The sequence below is a fragment of the Phascolarctos cinereus genome, unplaced genomic scaffold (genome assembly GCF_003287225.1).
Source record: "Phascolarctos cinereus isolate Bilbo 61053 unplaced genomic scaffold, phaCin_HiC Scaffold_2;HRSCAF=192, whole genome shotgun sequence".
Taxonomy (NCBI): domain Eukaryota; kingdom Metazoa; phylum Chordata; class Mammalia; order Diprotodontia; family Phascolarctidae; genus Phascolarctos; species Phascolarctos cinereus.
In genome coordinates this window covers 76,652,016-76,668,081 of record NW_027555625.1, presented here as the reverse complement: position 1 = coordinate 76,668,081, position 16,066 = coordinate 76,652,016, and the positions used below count along the sequence as shown (strand labels likewise).

General features: G+C 38.1%; 1 protein-coding gene and 1 pseudogene across 2 annotated transcripts in view; both read left to right on the top strand.

Moving 5' to 3' along the window:
• Positions 1-3,674: 3,674 nt before the first annotated feature.
• The window catches only part of LOC110193241 (uncharacterized), a 28,332-nt gene continuing 15,940 nt past the window's right edge, over positions 3,675-16,066 (top strand). For both annotated transcript variants that reach the window (XM_078149465.1, XM_078149464.1), the window contains exon 1: positions 3,675-7,597. In XM_078149465.1, the coding sequence (XP_078005591.1) occupies positions 4,004-4,558 (555 nt within the window). In that variant the 5' untranslated portion in view covers positions 3,675-4,003 and the 3' untranslated portion in view covers positions 4,559-7,597. The remainder of the gene's footprint in view (positions 7,598-16,066) is intronic.
• On the top strand, positions 12,446-14,709 carry LOC144454168 (uncharacterized; annotated as a pseudogene).

Sequence of the window (16,066 nt, the reverse complement as noted above, 5' to 3'; positions counted from 1 at the left end):
AGAATGGGGTAAATTATTTCACATAAAACAGACAAGAAAAGGCTTTTACTTTTTGAGGGGAAGTAGGGGAAGGTGAGAGGGAATGAGTGAATCTTATTCTCATCAGATTTGGCTTAAGGAGGGAATAACATACACACTCAATTGGGTATGGAAATTTATCTTACCTTGTAGGAAAATGGGGGGAAGGGAATAAGAGGGGGAGATGATAGAAGGGAGGGCAGATTGGGGGGTAATCAGAAGTGAACACTTCTAAGGAGGGACAGGGTCAAAAGAGAGACTAGAATAAACAGAGGGTGGAATAGAATGAAGGGAAATATAGTTTTCTGCAGCATGATTATTATGAAAGTGTTTTGCATGACTACACATGTATAACGTGTATTGAGTTGCTTGCCTTCTTAATGAGGATGGGTGAGGGAGGAAGGGAGAAAATTTGGAACCCAAAGTTTTAAAAACAAATGTTAAAAAATTGTTTTCACATGCAACTGAGAAATAAGATATACAGGTAATGGGGTATAGAAATCTATCCTGCCCTACAGGATAACAGAAGAGGAAAGGGATAAGAGAGGCGCAGGGGCAGGGGGAAGGAGATAGAAGGGAGGGCAGATTAGGGGAAAGGGTAGAATGCATGCTGCCTTGGGGTTGGGGGAGAGATGAGATGGGGAGAAAATTTGGAACTAAAAATCTTGTGGAAGTGAATGTTGAAAACTAAAAATAAATTAATGAATCTTAAAGAAAATTTTAAAAAGAAATAGTAGGCAGACTGTCTCAGATGGATTTTGCAGATTTGAACTGGTTAATGTGATTAGCTATCACAATAAAATGGTCATAAAGCCAACGCAGAAACATTCTCTAAACACAGTCCCCATGTTTGGTCATATATGTACATAATATATGTACTTCTCCTCTCGCCTCCCCCACTTCCCGATTATATTCATGTTCATCTTACCAATTTCTTCTTCAGAGGGGAGAGTTAAGTATTTGCAAAACAGAGGTCACCCTCAGCCTACTGATCCTTCTGAGAACAGGGACAAGGTCAGTTTCAGTCAGTTAGTAGTCAGCTGCATTTGATACTACTGATTAACCAAGACAGTGAAATAATCACAAACAGCAGACAAGTCAACCTGAGAGAGACACCAAAAAAAAAAAAGATTTCTGACTGCCCATTGTAGAGTTGAGGTTTATGTCAGATTTGTATTCTTTAGCCAAACCAGACCATAAGAGATCTCAAAATTCACTGCTGAGCACCCAAAGCAGAGGTATGTCAGTTTTTAATCAGAACAGGTCAAGACTATCTATGAATGTAGACAGGGAGGGTAACCATGACAGTACAGTAATGGCAAATGAAAGAACATTTTCTTGCTTATTTGACTTAGGGAAAACAAGATGAAAGGGAACAGAGTTTGGAAAATACCTAGTCTTAGTCTTAGACCAAGCATCCAACCATAAAAAGAAGGGATAGTGGAGGCTCTTCTATTTAAGACCCCAAAGTTTCTCAGCCCAGCCCTGGCTTCTGACTCCTTCTGACACCATGCTCATCAGAGAGATCATGAGGCTTCCAGTATAAGCACTCTAAAATTCAATAGTTTATGTGATTATTCAAGAGATAAATACAGACAATACAGACCACTAACTTGTCTTGTGATTTTCTAGAAGAAATAGTAACTTTATCTATAGTTGAGTTTTCCTGCTCGGAAGTTTCTCTAGGCAGATTTTATCATGTGTGCTGTGTGGTGTCTGGGCTGGAAGACGTATTCCTGTCTCTTTGTGGACCACCAAATTGGTATAAATTTGTTCAAGGATTCATTTATAGGTACTGCTGCCATCTGTACTTATCAACATGAAGGGACATTTTAATAACGGGTTTATTATATGCTTACAGCAGTTCCAATGGAAACAATAATCAATGGGCCTCAAATGACATTTTCAGCAACGTTTTAAAGGTTTTAGCTACAAGTCAGGATAGCAAAAATTAGAATTTTACAGAGAATAAACAGGAAGGTAAAGATTTGTACATCAAAAAAGAAATAGCAGAAGGGGAAGATCTGCATTAGGCAAAAAAATAGATTGGCAAATACTAGGGGATAAAACTGGAATTTGTAGACGGGCAGAGCAATAACTAACCAGATAGCAGGAGGGTTGTAATTGATGCCTCAGTTTCATTTTGCAGACCCTAGCTAGTTGATGTGACAAGCTGTTTTACTGCAATGATGGTCATAAAGCAAATACATAAAAATCCTCTTACCACAATACAAAAATATTTATAGCAGCCCTTTTTGTGGTAGCAAAGAATTGAAAGCGGAGTTAGGGAGTGGCTGAACAAGTTGTGGTATATGAATTTGATGGCAAAAAATCGTGCCATTAAGAGAAGATGAGGAGATGGTTTCAGAAAAACCTTGGGAATCTGTATAAACTGATGCAAAGTAAAATGAGCTTAACCAGGGCAACAATTTATGTAAAAATAATATTGTAGAGATAATCAACTCTGAAAGACATAGTAACTTTGATCATGACTGAATGGGATGTCCCAGTGAAGACTTCTTAGTGTAATTAAGGTAATGAGTTCAGAAGGTAGGATAGGGTTAAGAATAGATTTCTGTGAGTTATTTTTTTTTAGTGACAAATATCAGTAGTTAAAATTTGTCTAGTGATTAAGCCTTAACCTACTTTTTAATCTTATTCAAATTCGTCTTTGCCCCTAAAAGAATCTGGCTCCAGAAAACCCTTAAAAGGTTCCTTATCTACTCCTTACCTCCCTTTGACAGGATCTTACTCAGATGTCTTCCAGTTCCCAGCATTGTCTGTTCAATCCCTAAGACCTTCCAAAACAATTGTAAAGTATCTTTTATGGTAAACTGGTTCCACAGTACAAAGTCTAGCCTAACTGCACATTTTTCATTGCTTCTTTGATGTTATCTCAACAAACTAAGAAATCTAGAGATGTATGCTATGTGCTTTATCTTATGCTAGAGTCCCCCCTGTGAGATTGTGAGCCGAATTAAGGGACAGTTGGGGGAGGAAGTGGGAATTGAACCTTTAGGGTTATATAAACTGACTTCCACTTCTTCAGGTTGTCTCCTTTCATCAGAGCATTCTGGTGGAAGGACACCCAAATCATGAGATTTGAAATAATAATAATAATTATAACTAATAAATTAACTTTCTCTTTCTCCTTGGACACCTCTGTGTTTTATTTTTTAATTTGAGTGGCATCCCACACATGACTAACCATAATTTCAAAGGACTCATGGTGAAACAGGAGAAGGAATGGGTAGACTGAAGCATATTTTCTTCTCTTTTTCACTGTTTATGTATGTGCACATGTCTAATATGGAAATCTGTTTTGCATGACCATACATATTTGTAACGGGTTTTGTTTTTCTTGCCCTCTCAATGGTTTGGGGAGGGACAAGAGAAAGGAGAAAATTTGAAATTGTAAAAAAAAAAAAAGGAATAAAGTATACGTGCTTTAAAAAAAAGTACAAAAAAAAGAACCTGTTCTCGGTGATAGAAATACAAAACAATGGTCTGTTGCCCCTGACAACATACGAGGCAACCACGTGGTCAGGTCTGGGGTGGGAGCGGGAAAGACCCCACGTGGGAGGAGGGACTTCAACTGAGCAGGGAAGGAAGCTGGGGATCCATGGATTCGAGGATAGAGAGCACCAGCCCCATCCTGGAAGCTCTTTGGATGGAGACAGGGTTTTCGGTGTGGTCTTGGTGTGCCCAGGGTCTGGCACACGGCCTTATCCCCAAAGGAGGCTTAATAAACAGACCCCCGCTGGCGACCGGAAAAGACTTCACCACGTCCCAGCAGCAGTCCTGCTTTGTCCTAGGCATGCGCACAAACCTCTTCAAAGCTCCGACTCTACTTCCGTAAATCCGGCCGCCGAGACCCTGCTTCCCTCAGGGTAGAGCGGGACCCTCTATAATTGGTGCCAGGCAACATTTAGTGCCAGGCCAGCAAAGTGCAGCATCCTGGAGCTGTCCAGACAGTGGAAGGAGAATGGCCGGAAGGGGCGGGAGGAAGGGCGCTCTGACGTCTCTTCCGGTTCCGCTCTGCTGTCACTCAGGCAACCTGGCCTCATGGACTTGCTTTGTGTCTCTTCCCGCTTCCCTGTCCTGGACCCGGGAGCTGGTGCTCCTCCGGCCTTCGGGCCTCCCTCCGACCCAACGTCGCTCGCGGCCTGTCTCTGCTCCTGCCGCTGCTGGCGAGCCGAGCTGCCCCCGGGGATCGAGGGTGTGCGCTGAGTGGAGCTGGCTGTCAGGCCCTGTCTCGGGGGTCTTTGTGAGCGCGGGGCCGGGCGATTCTCTCGGCAGGTGCCTGGTCGGGCCCTTTCCTGGGCTGGCCGCCCCTCGCCGGCCCTTGAGCCTCTCTCGCTGCTCCGCGTCTGCAGGGAAGGAGAACTGGGCGCAGCCGCGCGTTCTGCTACGCCTGAGCACCCGCCTGCCACGTCGTGGTCAGGCTCGCCGCGGTCCCCCACGGCGGGTTTGGGGCTGGAGCCGCAAGTGCTCCTCGTGTGCCCGGTCCTTGAACCCCCGGGGTCTGGGTGGTTCGTGAACTCTGTCTGCGGGGGGAGTGGGGCGGGAGGGGCAAGATAGACTAATGCCTGTCTTGGGTCGTTTTTCTTTCCCGTTTCTGCCTTCTGAGCCCTCTGTCCTTCTCCAAGAGGGTGGGAATGGCCCCTGTATTCCTGACAGCGCTAGGCTGCAAAGTGGGTTCAGTTTGCTCTTGAATAAAAATTTGTTTCTTAATCCTCGGCCTGTAACGTAAGAAATGGGGTCTGTCTTGTTTGAACCAGGCATTAAATCTCCTTGTCCCTTAGCCTCTTCGTCTGTAATTGATTGAGTTGAAGTAGATGGTGTCTGAAGTACTAACAGTTTTTAGATCTCTGATCCTAACCTCAGAAGGAAGAATTTGAAGCTGGAGTTGGTCATCATGTATTCCAATCTTATCATTTTAGAGATGAGGAAACAGCCCTAGTAAGAGAAGTAATATTGTCATTTATGTAGCATTTTAAAATTTAAAAAAAATTTTCAGACTGCACGTTTGGGCCTCAACACTCTGTGTGTGGGTACAACAGGTGCTATCATTATTTTATAGCTGATATAGCTACTAACAGGTGAAGTCTCATGTCAGGTCTTCCAGATTCCCTTTCAGCATTTGATCCACAATATCATGCTTGATGTTCCAGTCACACTGGTTGTAAGTAGCAGAACCAGGGTTCTGTACAGATGTTTTGATGCCCAGGGCTCTTTTCCACCTCTATACCATGCTGCCACCCTCTGTACCATTTATACTTTATAAGATGTGCTTTCTATGTTGCTGCAGCCCTTTTCACATAGAGTGTACTCATTCAAGTCTTTTAATTCTAAGTCCTGAGTTGGATGTTGTGAGGGATAAAATACAAATAATACAATAATATAAAATATTTAAATCAGTCTCTACAAAGCACTTTCATCCTGGAAATTTATAAGTACTATAAGCAGTATTTCCCCATTTGACAGGAGGAAACTGTCAGGGGAAGTAAAGAGCTCAGGATCATTCAGCTAGGTAAGATTCAAAAAGGTAGAACAACATATTGTTTTAAGTTCCCAGATGAATCATTTCAACCTTAAATATTCTGTGCATTCAGAGAAGGAATATAATATAGGATTAAATCCTATCTGAATTTTTATTCTATATACTAATCTTGTTTTCTTTTTGAGCTAATTTAGGGGTGAACCTCATTGGCTTGAATCCAAAAGCTTTTGTTGTGGGAAAGGCAGAGGAAGATGTTTCTGTGATTAAATGAGGCCCAAAGGGTAACTAAAATAACTTCAAGGCAATTGTAGTAATGCAAATAATGTTTGTTTTAAATTTATTACTAAAAGATAACCTTGTGAGAATGTCTTTTCATGTTATTGAAAAGAATGGTATTCTTCTGGAGAGCAATTTGGAATTATGCCCAAAGGGCTATAAAACTGTACATACCCTTTTACCTAGCAATACCACTTCTAGGTCTGTATCCCAAAGAGATTATAAAAATGGGAAAAGGACCCACATGTACAAAAATATTTACAATAGCTCTTTTTGTGGTGGCCAAAAATTGGAAATTGAGGGGATGCCCATCAATTGGGGAATGACTGAACAAGTTGTAGTATATGAATGTAATGGCATACAATTGTTTCGTAAGAAATGATGACCAGGCAGACTTCAGAAGAGCTTGGAACGACTTACATTAACTGATGCTGAATGAAGTGAGCAGAACCAGGAAAACATAGTACACAGTAATAGCAACATTGTGTGTTGACAAACTTTGATAGACTTAGCTCTCCTCAGCAACACAAGGATCTAAGACCCATAATGGAAAATGTTATCCACATCCAGAGAAAGAACTATGGAGTTTGAATGCAGATTGAAGTATACTATTTGCTCTCTTTTTTTGTTTGTTTCTTCTCTCTTGTGGTTCTTCCCATTGGTTCTAATTCTTTACAACATGATGAATGTGAAAATATGTTTAAAATGAATGTATATGTAGAGCCTGTATCACATTGCACACTGTCTTGGGGAGTAAAGGGAGGCAGGGAAAATTTAGAACTCAAAATCTTATGGAAGTGAATATTGAAACCTAAAAATAAATTAATAAAACTAAAAAAAAAAGAATGGTATTCAAGATGTCTTAAAGTTAAATTTTTGGGGAGAGAGTATGTTGAAGTGGTTAGAATATTGCATGAGTGCAGAAAGACCTGGGTATGCAATCCTGCCTCTCAACACAGTCTGGCCATTTTCAGGTCACTTAATGTCCTTGTACCTCACTTTTTTAATTTGCAAACTAGGGGAAGGCAGTATCCATAGTACCTACTTCACAGGATCTTTGCAATGTTAAAATGATAAAAGGTCTGTAAGGAGTTTATTAACTGAAATGCCATAGAAATGTCAACTATTAATATTAAAGCATGCCATCTTGGGAGTGCTGTAGTAAGTATGTTTGAATTACCCTGAAATGGTACAAATTGGAAGAAATGGCATTGGACAATGTTATCCAACAGAAGTTTTATTTGATTATTAATAGAAAGAGATTATGTTGTTGCCTCTAATTGGGAATCTGTAATATTGATATTAATATTGGATATTTAATTATAAAATTATATTGATAGCAAATGTATAAATTGGGCATTTGAGGGAAATGTATGACTTATGCTCTTGTAATGAGGTGATAGTGTCACTTAGCCTTTCTTAGAATCAGTGTTCCCATGTGTGAAATGAAGATAATAAAGTTTTACCCTGTCTCATGGAAATTTTATGGAAAAAGTACTTCATAAATCAAGTGTACAATAGGCTGATGAGTTGCTCTTGTTTTGCTTTGTTTTGTTTTTGTGCATAATGAAAAATACATAGACTTTATTTGATATGAATTTGACTTGGAACCCTAAATATTAAAAACCCTTTAAAATTTCTACGTATTTACCACTCCCAGGAGGTCCAAAAGGATTTCGGTGACATTCAAGGATGTGGCTGTGGATTTTACCCAGGAAGAGTTGGAAAACCTGGACCCTTCCCAGAAAGAGTTGTACAAGGATGTGATGCTGGAGAACTAAAGGAACCTTGTCTTCTTGGGTAAGGAGAGTATCTCCTATGATGATTTTTTCATAGTGGAGTCTTGGTCACTTCACTTAATAAATCAATATTTTATATATGGTAAACTTTTGAGAGTTAGTGTTTGACATGTAGAAACCAGTTGCTAATCTTCTTGGTGTCATAGATTGATTTCTTCTGCCCTTTAGTCCCCTGGTGAAAGGTCCTTACTGTGTTTAGATGAAACTGGATAATTATTTGTGCTATATCTGAGTTTGTTTCTTTCCATTCTCTGTCCATTCAGGATTCTCCCCTAAAATTCTAGTACAGGTGCCTGAGAATGAGAAAGTTTCATTCTCTTAGGGGGTTTGGGTCAAATGTAATTTTTTTTTGTGATAGCACATCATCTGTGTCTTTTCTCCATCCATTTCTGGAAAATAATGTGGAGGATTCTTTAGATGAGTTTTCCACCACCCTTTGCACATCCCTACCATTTCCGTTTACCCCAAATAGTGATTGGGAATAAGATAGGGGCTTCTGTTCTCAACCTTTCGCCATTTCAATGAGTAGGACTTACAGTTTGGAAACCAGATATGATGTCTCAGTTGGAAGAAGGGGATGCATCTTGGGCAAGTCACTTAACCCCATTGCCTAGCAAAAAAACCAACCAAACAAAAACATAGTATCAGGGAAATAAGGCACTCTTGCTTTAGCCTTGACTTTATTGAGAAATAAGCCAGTTTTTAATGTTATAATTAACGTCCTGTCTCAGTTTTAAGTATATGATATATTTTATTATTTTTAAAAGCAAAACTGCACATCAGAAAACATGAAACTTGATGCAATATTTCTTTTTTTTATTAATTTTTAGTTTTCAACAATCACTTCCATAAGCTTTTGAGTTTTAAATTTTTCTCCCCTTCTCTCCCCACCTCCCTCCCCAAGACAGCATGCAACAGTCTGATATAGGCTCTACATATACATTCATATTAAACATATTTTCACATTAGTCATGTTGTAAGAAAGAATTAGAACCAATAGGAGGAACCATAAGAAAGAGGAAACACAACAAAACAGAAGGAAAAAAGAGCAAATAGTATGCTTCAATCTGCATTCAAACTCCATAGTTCTTTCTCTGGATGTGGATAGCATTTTTCCATCATGAGACTTTTGGAGATGTCTTAGATCCTTGCATTGCTGAGAAGGGCGAAGTCTTATCAAAATTAGTTATCGCATTACGTGGCTATTACTATGTACAACGTTCTCCTGGTTCTGCTCACTTCACTCAGCATCAGTCCATACGGGTCTTTCCAGGTTTTTCTGAAGTCCTCTTGCTCATCATTTCTTATAGCACAATAGTATTCCATTACATTCATATGCTACAACTTGTTTAACCATTATCCAATTGATGGGCATCCCCTCAATTTCCAATTCTTTGTTACCACAGAAAGAGCTGCTATAAATATTTTTATACATGTGGGTCCTTTTCCCATTTTTATTTTGATGCAATATTTCAACTCCGTTGTTTGACCTCTAGAAAATCTCTACAAAGAATGGGAAGGTGCTATCTTGTATTTTTTTCTTTGGAGCCAAGCTTGGTAATTATAATTTAATGAGCTCAATTTATTATTGTTTTGTTATTGTTGTATTTCCATTTATAATAGGTTTACGGTATAGCTTTTCCTGTTCCAGCTTAATTTGTATTTGTTCCTATGTCTTCTCATTCTTCCATATAATCATCAAACTCATGATTTAAGAAAAAAGTCAACAAGGACAACACCCTATCAAACTCCTTTTATGAGACAATTATAGTTGCAATACCTAAACCAGGAAAGGATAAAATACAGGAAGAGGATTATAGACATATATTACTAATGAAAATTGAGTCAAAAATGTTTTATCCTGGCAAAAGGACCATGATAATATATCCAAAAAATTATTCATTAAAACCAAGTTGTATTTGTTCCAGGGATGCAAAGATGATTCACTACTTGGAAATCAACATAATGAATCTTACTGCAAACAAAAACATCCAAATCACAATTATATCAATCCCTTAACACTAACTATGCCTAAAAAAACCAAACCACAAAAGCAAGCAGGGAATGAATGTAAGAAGTCTTATGTCTAAAACCAAAAACAGTTTATTCAGTGAGAAGTGCTAAAAAGTTTTTCATTAAATCAGAGGAAAAAAGGCTACCTTTCTCTGCTTTATTTGCTAGTGAAAGAAATAAAACAAGAGTTAAGAAATTAAAAGCATAGGGGCAGCTAGGTGGCACAGTGGATAGAGTTCCAGCCTTGGAATCAGGGCAACTTAAGTTCAAATCCAGCTTCAGACACTTGACACTAGCTGTGTGACTCTGGGCAAGTCACTTAACCCCGACTGCCTCACAAAAAAGAAAAAAAAGAAATTAAAAGCATAAAAATAGGCAAAAAGAAGTCAAAATTATTTCTATTTGCTGATAAAATGATGGTTTACATAGAAATTGCAAGAAAATCAACAAAGACTACTGAGATGGGCAGCTTCACAGAAGAGCAGGTAACAAAACAAACTTACAAAATCATTAACACTTCTCTACAGCAATAATAAACCCAAAAGTTTTCAGTAGAAAGGGGCATCCGATAATAATTACAAAATAAATAAAATATGTGGGAGTCAATCTACAAAGGCACTCCCAAGATTTATACAGTTTGAATAAATGAACAGTTTAAATATTTGATGTATATTCACTGCCTATGGCTTGACAGAGCAATAGAATAAAAATGACAATAATAATTCAGACATATAGTACTCTTGCTTATCAAACTACTAGTGGGATACTTTATAGAGCAAGAAAAATTTTTTTTAAAATTACAGAGGTATAAAAATTCCAGAATCTAAAGAGAAGCTTTTAAAAAACAGGAATGAAAAGGATAGCACTTTTTATATTCCTCTTATGCTAGAAAGAAGTAATCAACAATAACAATAGCTTACATATATCACTTGCTATGTGTGAGGCACTGTACTAAGCACTCTACAATTATTATCTCATCTGGTTCTTACAGTAACCCTGGGAGGTATCATTTCGTACTTGCTAAAAACTAGAAAAGCATCTCAGTGGAAAAAGACTAGGTAATAATAGATCAGGAGCAGCAGTACTGGACAATCCAATGTTAGATAAGCCTAAGAACAAAAATAATTGAGGAAAAACTAACAATTTGTCAAAAACTGCTAGGAGCACCTGAAAGAAAACAGGCTAGCTAGAATTACTTTTAGACCAACATCTGCAAAATACTACAGTAAGTTCAAAATAACCTTAGTGATTATACTTTTAAACAAAATAAGAAATATATAGACCAAATAACTTCCACAGTAATGGCGGGGGCAAAAATCTTATGCACATAACGGACTGAAACAATCACAAACTAAAAGATCATTTTACTTTCATGAAATTGAAAAAGGCATTAACATTAACAATCAGCAATTAGGATAAAGTATGATGCCTCACTTGTGTCTAATGTCTTGGACAATGGCATGCTATCTGAGATATAGAGAACTAACACAATTATATAAAACAAAAGGCCTTTCCTCAAAGTTTGGATCATTAAAGGTAATGGTATCAAATATTTCTACAAATCTCTAATAAAATAAGAAATTTAAATCAAAAGAAAATTGAGAAAGGTTAAAAATCTTAACTTTTTTAAGGAAATTGAACAAGTCAAAATTGAACTTCCAAAGACAAGACAAAAAGCAAAACTTAACAGACACCCTGGTCCTGATCAAGTTAACTGAATGCTCTTAAAGTGCTTCTAAGCAATTTGTAAATAAATGTTTCCAATGGCAGAGAAAGAAAGGGACTGTAATAAACTTACCAAATAAATAGGTTCCTTATACCAATTCTAATAAGAGATAAAGTAGAGAAAGAGAACTAAAGATAAATAACTATAAATATAGATATAGGAAATGTTATGTAAAGTTTGAATAGAACTTATAGTAACACATTAAAAATTTTATGTAGGCAATTTTTTAATGGAGAATTAAGGATTTACTATATAGAGAGGATAAGAATTACTCTATTTTACTTTCAGATTCAATAGGGAATATTTACTTTTTCATTTCTTTCAGGTTGGGAAACTAGGCCTGGAACCAAAGACAGTTCAGGAAAGATTCAGAAGGGATGGTTTCCATGACTCTAAATTGGAAGAACCCTGGGAATATTATGCTAGATTGCAGGGACTGCAGCATAACAATGCAGAGAAATATTCTAGGCAAGTAAAAAAAAATCATTTAAAGGAATTTTCTGGCTAAGTCCAATCCATTTACTTTAGATTATATCTATACATGAAAATATCTTCTTAAATTTGATAAACATTGATAAACCTTTGTACAATATTTAGGCTTAAGCAAATTAAAGTAGAACATAATTAATATGAAAATGTGTTCTATTTATAATTTAGATCTTTTCAATTTTTTAGAACATTTATTGGATAGAAACTTTATGAATGGTATGCCTGCAATCAAAATTCATCTATTATTTCTCATCACAGAGTTCCTTTTGGAGAAAATCTCCATAGAAATCTTAAACGCATAAAGATTACAATACATACCTTGTTGAATATCAGATAATTCATAGTAAAGTGAACTCTTACTAAGGTAATAATTGTGGGAATGCTCTCCATTTTAGCTCTTACCTTACTCAGCAGCAGACCCTGCGTACTGGAGAGAAGCCTAACAAATATGAAAATGCTTCCTGGTGCTGCTCACAATCTACCCAACATCAGAGCCTACATACTAGAGAGAAGCCTTATGAATGTCATATATTTGGAACAGCATTCCCCTGTAGCAAATACATTAACCACCATCAGAGAAGTAATGGTAGAGAAAAGCCTTATGAACATAAAAGATTGTGAGAAGGCCTTGAAAAGAAGTTCACAATTAACTGGTCATCGGCAAATTCTTATTGTATTTGTAGGGAGGCCTTCTGCCAGAGTTTACAGTTAACTATACATCAGAAAATTCACACTGGAGAGGACCCTTCTAATAAATGTTACAGTTGTGGGAAGACTTTCCAAAAGAGGTCACAGTTAATTGTACGTCAGAAAATTCATACTGGAGAGAAGCCTTTCAAATGTAATTATTATGAGAACACCTTCTGCTGGGGTTCAAAATTAACTCAACATCAGAGACTTCATACTGGAGTGAAGCCTTATGAATGTAAAGATTGTGAGAAGGCCTTCTACCAGAGTTCAGGATTAATTCAACATCAGATGATTCATGCTGGAGAAAAGCCTTTTAAATGTAGTGATTGTGGGAAGGTCTTCTGCTGGAGTTCAAAATTAATTGAACATCAACGAATTCATACTGGAGTGAAGCCTTATGAATGTAAATATTGTGGAAAGGCCTTCCACCAGAGTACACAGTTAATTCAACATCACAGAATTCACACAGGAGAGAAGCCTTATAAATGTAATGATTGTGGAAAGACCTGTCAGAGTTCAGAGTTAACTGTACATCAGAGAATTCACACTGGAGAGAAGTCTTACAAATGTAACAATTGTGGGAAGGGCCTTTGGCCATAGTTCTAAATTAACTGCACATCAAAAAATCCATACTGGAGAGAAACCTTTTAAATGTAATGACTGTGGGAAGGCCTTCCGTCTGAGTTCTGAGTTAACTGTACATCTGAGAATCCATAATGGAGAAAAGCCTTACAAATGTAACCATTGTGGGAAAGCCTTCCACCAGAATTCAGAGTTAACTTGACATCAGACAGTTCATACTGAAGGGAAGTGTTACAAATGTAATGATGGTGGAAAGGCCTACTACTGGAGTTCAGGATTAATTTGGCATTGAAGAATTCATACTGGTGAAAAGCCTTAAAGACTGTGGGAAGGCCTTTCGTGGGAGTTCACATTTAACTTGACATCAGAGAATTCATACTGGAGAAAAGCTTTATGAATGCAAAGATTGTGGGAAGGTCTTCAGTATCGAAGTACATCTTACTCTGCATCAGAAAGTTCACTCTGTGAGAAACCTTATTAATATTATGAATGTGAGAAGGGCTTCCATTGGAGCTCACAATTAACTGTTCACTAGAGTAGTCACACTGGAGAGAAGGCCTGTAAATGTAATAGTTATGGAAAGGCCTTCCCATGGAGTTCAGAATTAACTCCACACACCAGGGAATTACTGGAGAGAAGCCTTACAAATGCAGTAATTGTGATAAGGCATATAATCAGAATTCAGAATTGGCTCAACATCAGAGAAGTCATACTGGAGAGAAGTCTTAGAAATGTAGTGATTGTGGGAAGGCCTTTACCTGGAATTCAGAATGAACCTGGCATCAGAGAATCCATTTTTGAGAGCAGCCTTATGAAATTAAGTGTTATGGATATGTGATCACATCAGAATATACTTTGTCAGACATCAGAGACTTCACACTGGGGAGAAGCCTTATACATCAGAAAATTCATGTATTTATTGAAGAGTTCAGAGTTAATTCAGTATCACAGAATTCACACTAGAGAGGAGCCTTATAAATGTAACAATTGTGGGAAGGCCTTTAGCTGTAGTTCTAAACTAACTGCATATCAAAAAATTCATACGGAGGGAAACCTTTTAAATGTAATGATTGTGGGAAGGCCTTCCATCAGAGTTCAGAGTCTGAGAATTCATAATGAAGAGAAGCCTTATAAATGTAACCACAAATGTAACCATTGTGGGAAAGCCTGTGGAGCCCACAGTTCATTGAACATTAAAGAATTCATACTGGCAAAAAAGTATAAATGTAGTGACTGTTGAAAGGCTTTTTGCTGGGTCCCAATTTAATCAACATCTGAGAATTTATATGGTAGTGAAACATTCTAAAGGATAATAATATGGAAGCATCTGCCTGGATAACAAAATCTTATTGAACATCAAAATTCATATGAGAAAAAAAATTCTTACAAATATATAATTGTGGGAAGTTCTTCTATTGGAGTTCAATCTTTATTCAATACTAGGATATTTATAATGTAGGGAAGCCTTATAAATATGACGAATATGAAAGAACTTCCACCAAAGCTCAGAATTTATTCATCATCAGAGAATACATAATGAAAATCTTATTTAAAAAATCTAAGTGTCTTATTTGATTCCAGTGTTAGAGATAAACTACTAAGGGACTAGCTTGGATCCGTCTCTGGTGATAGAATTTGTTTGCTTATTCTTCCAGTCTACTTCTGGACTTCTTATCTGTACTCTTCAAGTTCCTGATCCAAGTTTGAGTCAGTCAGCTTGCCCTTGTTTGGGAGTTTCAGTAGACTACTTCTAAACTCAGCCAGCATTAGCTTATTTGGAGGCTCTGGAAGTTGAGTGACTGAACTTTTGGATCCTTTTTGGTCTGGAAATTCCTGTCCTGGCTTCCACTGCAGGCTTCCCCATTGCACTAGAGACTGGAACTGAGTCTCCACACTGTGTCGCAGGCACTTGTGTCCCTGACAGTGTTTATTTTCTGGCGAGTATGAGAGAGATAAAGAGATACGCAGGCCAGGTGGGCAACAGGTCCAGAACCAGTTCCATTTATTGATCTGAGGGTTAGGGCTTTTATACCCCATTCGTGGGAACAGAACCCAGAGTAGCAAAGGCACAAGTATCAACAATTATTTTTCTCATGGGAACAGTAACTGGGGGGAGTCCCCCCTGAAACATCTCCTCACTTCCTGGTTACCTTTCAAGGTCCTTCTGTTCTCAAGGGAAAGACAGAGCAAGGGAGGGCTTGGAGAGCCTATGTTCTGACTTAGGTGGCCTTCAGACTAAGGACAGGCTGAGGGTAAAACCTGGCCTGGCCTAAATCCTCACACCCATCAGTGCAAGCCTTCTACAACACTGAGCCTGAGATCAAAGCCACATAGCTACATTTTGCTTCTGGAACTTGTCCTTGCTCAAAATGTGGTTAGTATCCATGTTTTATGCTACTACTCTCTGCCCTGGATTTGTCACCTGGAACTGAGTAATGGGCAACAGAGCTGTTAAATACCACCTACTACATCCTATACTAGGTCAGGCATCCCCTGGGATCCCTTTTTGCCCTGGTGCTTCCTGCCCTGATGCACAATCTCAACCCTCTTTTAGTCCCTGGGCACTGGAACATTCCTTGTTCAGTAGCTACTGGTCATATGTTATCTCTAGTGTCCACAGACCTCTCTCTTTCCCTAAGCTGCTATGGGCTGAAAAGATGATACACTATGATTTTTTTCTTAGTTTTTCTAGTCAGAATTCAGTATGATGTGTTTTCTGGATTTTTGTGGAGGATGTTTAGTGAGGAATTAGGCTGTATTGCTTCCTCTTACTCTGCCATCTTGACTCAGAATTTGGCATGGTGAGTAGAAAAGTGGTGATAAAGGCTAACAATGAGGGTAAATTAATTGCCAGATCTACCATTTCCTTGTTAACTGTCTTAGAGAATTTTGAGTTGCCAGCAGAAGAAAGCTTCGTGGCCCAGCACAATCAGCAGCTAGAGAGAGTTCTCTGTTTTTGAAGATTGTAGA